General features: G+C 43.1%; 1 protein-coding gene across 1 annotated transcript in view; it reads right to left on the bottom strand.

Moving 5' to 3' along the window:
- slc43a2a (solute carrier family 43 member 2a) overlaps positions 1-6000 on the bottom strand; it is a 35397-nt gene that overhangs the window by 6812 nt on the left and 22585 nt on the right. The window contains exons 4-5 of the mRNA XM_029766752.1: positions 4954-5009; positions 1620-1696 (exon numbers count right to left, since the gene is read on the bottom strand). Coding sequence (XP_029622612.1) covers positions 1620-1696; positions 4954-5009 — 133 coding nt within the window. The remainder of the gene's footprint in view (positions 1-1619; positions 1697-4953; positions 5010-6000) is intronic.

Below are 6000 nucleotides of genomic sequence, written 5' to 3'. Positions count from 1 at the left end.
TTATGGCCTTCCAAAGAACCCTTCTGGCCTTCCAAAGAACCCTTCTGGCCTTCCAAAGAACCCTTCTGGCCTTCCAAAAAGAACCCTTCTGGCCTTCCAAAAAGAACCCTTCTGGCCTTCCAAAGAACCCTTCTGGCCTTCCAAAAAGAACCCTCTGGCCTTCCAAAGAACCCTTCTGGCCTTCCAAAAAGAACCCTTCTGGCCTTCCAAAAAGAACCCTTCTGGCCTTCCAAAAAGAACCCTACTTGTCTTCCAAAGAACCCTTCTGGTCTTCCAAAAAGAACCCTACTTGCCTTCTAAAGAACCCTTTTTGCCTTCCAAAAAGAACCCTTCTGGCCTTCCAAAGAACCCTTCTGGCCTTCCAAAAGAACCCTTCTGGCCTTCCAAAGAACCCTTCTGGCCTTCCAAGAACCCTTCTGGCCTTCCAAAAAGAACCCTACTTGCCTTCCAAAGAACCCTTCTGGCCTTCCAAAGAACCCTTTTTGCCTTCCAAAGAATCATCATGTTAAAGGTTCTAGGTAGAACCTTTTGCCTTACAAAGAGCCCTTGTCTTCCAAAAAAAGGGTTATTCAGAACAAAACAGTTATTAGTAGAACCCTGTCCTTCCACAAATAACCCTTTTTCTAACCCTTATTTGTTTCTTGTTATTCTAAGCACTGGGGGAGAGAAGTACTGGGACAGTGACAATGAACTCTCTCCATCCTTCTCCATCCTTCTCCCGGGGACAGAGTGCCCAGCAAGTGGCCAAAACAGAACCACAGGACAGGAGACAGGGAACCAGGCCAGAGGAAGGGGTGTAGGAAAAAAGAGGTGCAGAGAAGGAGAGAGAGAGGGAGGGAGGAAGTAGAGAGAGAGAGAGAGAGAGAGAGAGAGAGAGAGAGAGAGAGAGAGACAGAGAGAGAGAGAGAGAGAGAGAGAGAGAGAGAACAGGAGGGTTTGTGTGTTGAATTCGATGTAAATAACTAAACCAACCAGACAGTTATTTATATAATAGATTAATGATTAGTAATAAAGTCTTTCCAGTGCCATGTGTGAAGAGGCCAAATGACACAATGTTCTCTACACAGAGATTATACAAAACACACACACACACACACGTCACACACACACACACACGTCACACACACGTCACTGACACGTCACTGACACACACTTTCTCTTTTGGATCATAAGGGAATGTGGTGAAATCACAAATAAATACGGAGAAATCTGACCTGAATACACACACACACACACACACACACACACACACACACACAGAGACACGTACACACACACACACACACACACACACACACACACACAGAGACACGTACACACACACAGAGACACGTACACACACACAGAGACACGTACACACAGAGAGACACGTACACACACACACACACACACGTACACACACACACACGTACACACACACACACACAGAGACACGTACACACACACACACACACACACACACACACACACACACACACACACACACACACACACACACAGAGACACGTACACACACACCCCACACACACACACACACACACACGTACACACACACACAGAGACACGTACACACACACACACACACACACACAGAGACACGTACACACACACACACGTACCGTGAGGGAGGTGAAGGTCATGCACATGCCTCCGAAGCCGTTGAACGTCAGAGCGATGAAGATGAGGACAGACAGCTCTGTGAGAGGAAGGTGGACAAAGTGTCAGATACACAAACACACCACATTGTGTTGAAGTCACCAAAAAACTAACATGACGAAGACCAAACCCCATTTAACATGTTATTTAACATTATTTAACATGTTATTGTATTATAATGTTGAAATGAAGTGCTTGGTAACAACCAAAACACTAACATCAACCGAGCTGAAGGAGAGAAAACATGAACTTTGCAGGAGTATCGAAACACATCATCCTGGGACGTTTTGAAACATTACATTTGTGTTGTAACACCACTTACTCACCTTGCCAGGAAATGGGAGCACAATGTCTAACATTGACTTATGTACAGTGCATTCGGAAAGTATTCAGACCCCTTGACTTTTTCCACATTTTGTTATGTTACAGCCTTATTCAAAAATTGATTAAATTGTTGCTTTTCCTCATCAATCTACACACAATACCCCATAATGACATCACAATACCCCATAATGACATCACAATACCCCATAATGACATCACAATACCCCATAATGACATCACAATACCACATAATGACATCACAATACCCCATAATGACATCACAATACCCCATAATGACAAAGCTTTGTACAAAAAAAAGAAGAAGACATCTGAAATATAATTTACATAAGTATTCAGACCCTTTACTCAGTACTTTGATGAAGCACCTTTGGCAGCAATTACAGCATCGAGTCTTCTTGGGTATGACGCTACAAGCTTGGCACACCTGTATTTGGGGAATTTCTCCCATTCTTCTCTGCAGATCCTCTCAAGCTCTGTCAGGTTGGATGGGGAGTGTCGCTGCACAGCTATTTTCAGGTCTCTCAAGAGATGTTCGATCAGGTTCAAGGCTGTTCTCCTGTCTGGGGCCACTCAAGGACATTCAGAGACTTATCCCAAAGCCACTCCTGCATTGTCTTGGCTGTGTGCTTAGTGTCGTTGTCCTGTTGGAAGGTGAACCTTCACCCCAGTCAGGTCCTGAGTGCTCTGGAGCAGGTTTTCATCAAGGACCTCTCTGTACTTTGCTCCGTTAATCGATCCTGACTAGTCTCCCTGTCCCTGTCGCTGAAAAACATCCACACAGCATGATGGTGCCAGGTTTTCTCCAGACGTGACACTTGGCATTCTGGCCAAAGATTTCAAACTTGGTTTCATCAGACCAGAGAATCTTGTTTCTCATGGTCTGAGAGTCTTTAGGTGCCTTTTAGCAAACTCCAAGCGGGCTGTCATGTGCCTTTTACTGAGGAGTGACCTGAGTGCTGCAGAGATGGTTGTCCTTCTGGAAGGTTCTCCCATCTCCACAGAGGAACTCTGGAGCTCTGTCAGAGTGACCATCGGGTTCTTGATCACCTCCCTGATCAAGGCCCTTCTCCCCTGATTGCTCAGTTTGGCCGGGCGGCCAGCTCTAAGAAGAGTGTTGTTGGTTCCAAACGTCTGCCATTTAAGAATGATGGAGGCCACTGTGTTCTTGGGGACCTTCAATGCTGCAGAAATGTTTTGGTACCCTTCCTCAGATCTGTGCCTCGACACAATCCTGTCTCGGAGCTCTACGAACAATTCCTTCAACCTCATGACTTGGTTTTTTGGTCTGACATGCACTGTCAACTGTGGGACCTAATATAGACAGGTGTGTGCCTTCCCAAATCATGTCCAATCAATAGAATTTACCACAGGTGGACTCCAGTCAAGTTGTAGAAATATTTCAATGGAAACAGGATTCACCAGAGCTCAATTTCGAGTCTCATAGCAAAGGGTCTGAATACTTATGTAAAAAGGATTTTCTGTTTTAAATGTTTAATATATTTGAAAAATAAAAATAAAATAAAAAAATAAAAAGGTGTTTTGGCTTTGTCATTATGGGGTATTGTGTGTAATTGTATACATTTTAGAATACGGCTGTAACGTAACAAAATCAAGGGGTCTGAATACTTTGATGCACTGTAGATGATAATGTGTCAGTTTAACCCATTCTGGCAGCACATTGTTGAGCACATTGCTCAAACCTCCAGCAGTGACTTTTACAGTAAGTTTTACAGTAAGTTTTACCGTAAGTTTTACCGTAAGTTTTACAGAGGTTTTACAGTAAGTTTTACAGTAAGTTTTACAGAGCTTTTACAGTAAGTTTTACAGAGCTTTTACAGTAAGTTTTACGGTAAGTTTTACAGTAAGTTTTACAGAGCTTTTACAGTAAGTTTTACAGTAAGTTTTACAGAGCTTTTACAGTAAGGTTTACAGTAAGTTTTACAGTAAGCATGGCATGATAGTGCCTTTACCTCTACTATTAAAATGTGTGAATGGTCTCCTGATTGAACACCTCATTCTGCTTTATGGTTTTAATAATAATAATAATAATATTTTTTAACATAATGCGTTCATCATGATCCACTACAACTGTTGCTTCATACTAAAATTGATTATAGTTTCCGTCCTTCAAACATGCATATGTAACAGTGTAGGTTCCGTCCCTCTCTTCGCCCCAACCTGGGCTCGAACCAGGGACCCTCTGCACACATCAACAACTGACACCCCACGAAGGATCGTTACCCATCGCGCCACAACGCAAGGGGAAACCCTACTTCAAGTCTCAGAGCGAGTGACGTCACTGATTGAAATGCTATTAGCGCGCACCACCGCTAACTAACTAGCCATTTCACATCGGTTACACATACAACATTGTGTAAAATAATCATCAAGTCTAAAATGGTTGCATTACCCACCATCCTCTGAAGACGAGATAGGTGCAAGGAGATTAAAACCAAAACTTCCGATGAGTTCAACCAATCAAATTTTCTCTATCTTTGGTCATAAACTCATAAATAATCATAAAATATACTAACGTTACATTTTGAGCAACACATTAAGTTGGATTTATTCTTTTAAAAAAATGTTCCTAATTAAATGTTTTTTGTTTTTGTTTGTTTGTTGTTAATTTCATTTCACCCCCAGAATAATACTTTACAGTTGAGTGTGTAAAATTCCAATGAAATGTACCATCTTACTGACCAAGAAGTTGGGCATCTACAGTACAACACCAAGATAATCAAGGACCTCAGCCAACATACAGTACAACACCAGCTGTCTCAAGATAATCAAGGACCTCAGCCAACATATCCTGTTCTACCCCTAGACCATCAGGCTGCTGAATAACTAGTAAGCTACCTACATATGGGCACTGTACCCTGCTAATACATCATGTGACTAATACACTGTAATCTAATCAACATGTATATATATATATATATTACAGCTACTCACCATCAGGATTGTATGCACCGTAGGAGATGAGGAGACAGGAAAAGGAGAAACAGGCACTGGAAAACACAGACAATACATGAAAACATTGGACAAATCATTACACAATACATCAATACATTACACAATTCATCAATACATTAGACAATTCATCAATACATTAGACAAATCATTACACAATACATCAATACATTGCACAATACATTAGACAATTCATCAATACATTACACAATTCATCAATACATTAGATACTACATTAGACAATTCATCAATACATTCCACAATTCATTCCACACTACATTACACAATTCATCAATACATTACACAATTCATCAATACATTACACAATTCATCAATACATTACACAATTCATCAATACATTACACAATTCATCAACACATTGGACCAGGTATTCCCAAACCCCCAGGGGTACGCGCAATGCCCATTTAAAAAAAATATAATAATAAAATGAAACCATCTAGTGGTCAACAACACAATGTCAAATACAGGTAGCCTAGTGGTTAGAGTGGAGGGGCGGCAGGTAGCCTAGTGGTTAGAGTGGAGGGGCGGCAGGTAGCCTAGTGGTTAGAGTGGAGGGGAGGCAGGTAGCCTAGTGGTTAGAGTGGAGGGGCGGCAGGTAGCCTAGTGGTTAGAGTGGAGGGGCGGCAGGTAGTCTAGTGGTTAGAGTGGAGGGGCGGCAGGTAGCCTAGTGGTTAGAGTGGAGGGGAGGCAGGTAGCCTAGTGGTTAGAGTGGAGGGGCGGCAGGTAGCCTAGTGGTTAGAGTGGAGGGGAGGCAGGTAGCCTAGTGGTTAGAGTGGAGGGGAGGCAGGTAGTCTAGTGGTTAGAGTGGAGGGGCGGCAGGTAGCCTAGTGGTTAGAGTGGAAGGGCGGCAGGTAGCCTAGTGGTTAGAGTGGAGGGGCGGCAGGTAGCCTAGTGGTTAGAGTGGAGGGGAGGCAGGTAGTCTAGTGGTTAGAGTGGAGGGGCGGCAGGTAGCCTAGTGGTTAGAGTGGAGGGGAGGCAGGTAGCCTAGTGGTTAGAGTGGAGGGGCGG

This window comes from Salmo trutta, chromosome 12, assembly GCF_901001165.1.
Source record: "Salmo trutta chromosome 12, fSalTru1.1, whole genome shotgun sequence".
Lineage (NCBI taxonomy): Eukaryota > Metazoa > Chordata > Actinopteri > Salmoniformes > Salmonidae > Salmo > Salmo trutta.
This window is presented reverse-complemented; position numbering and strand designations above follow the sequence as displayed.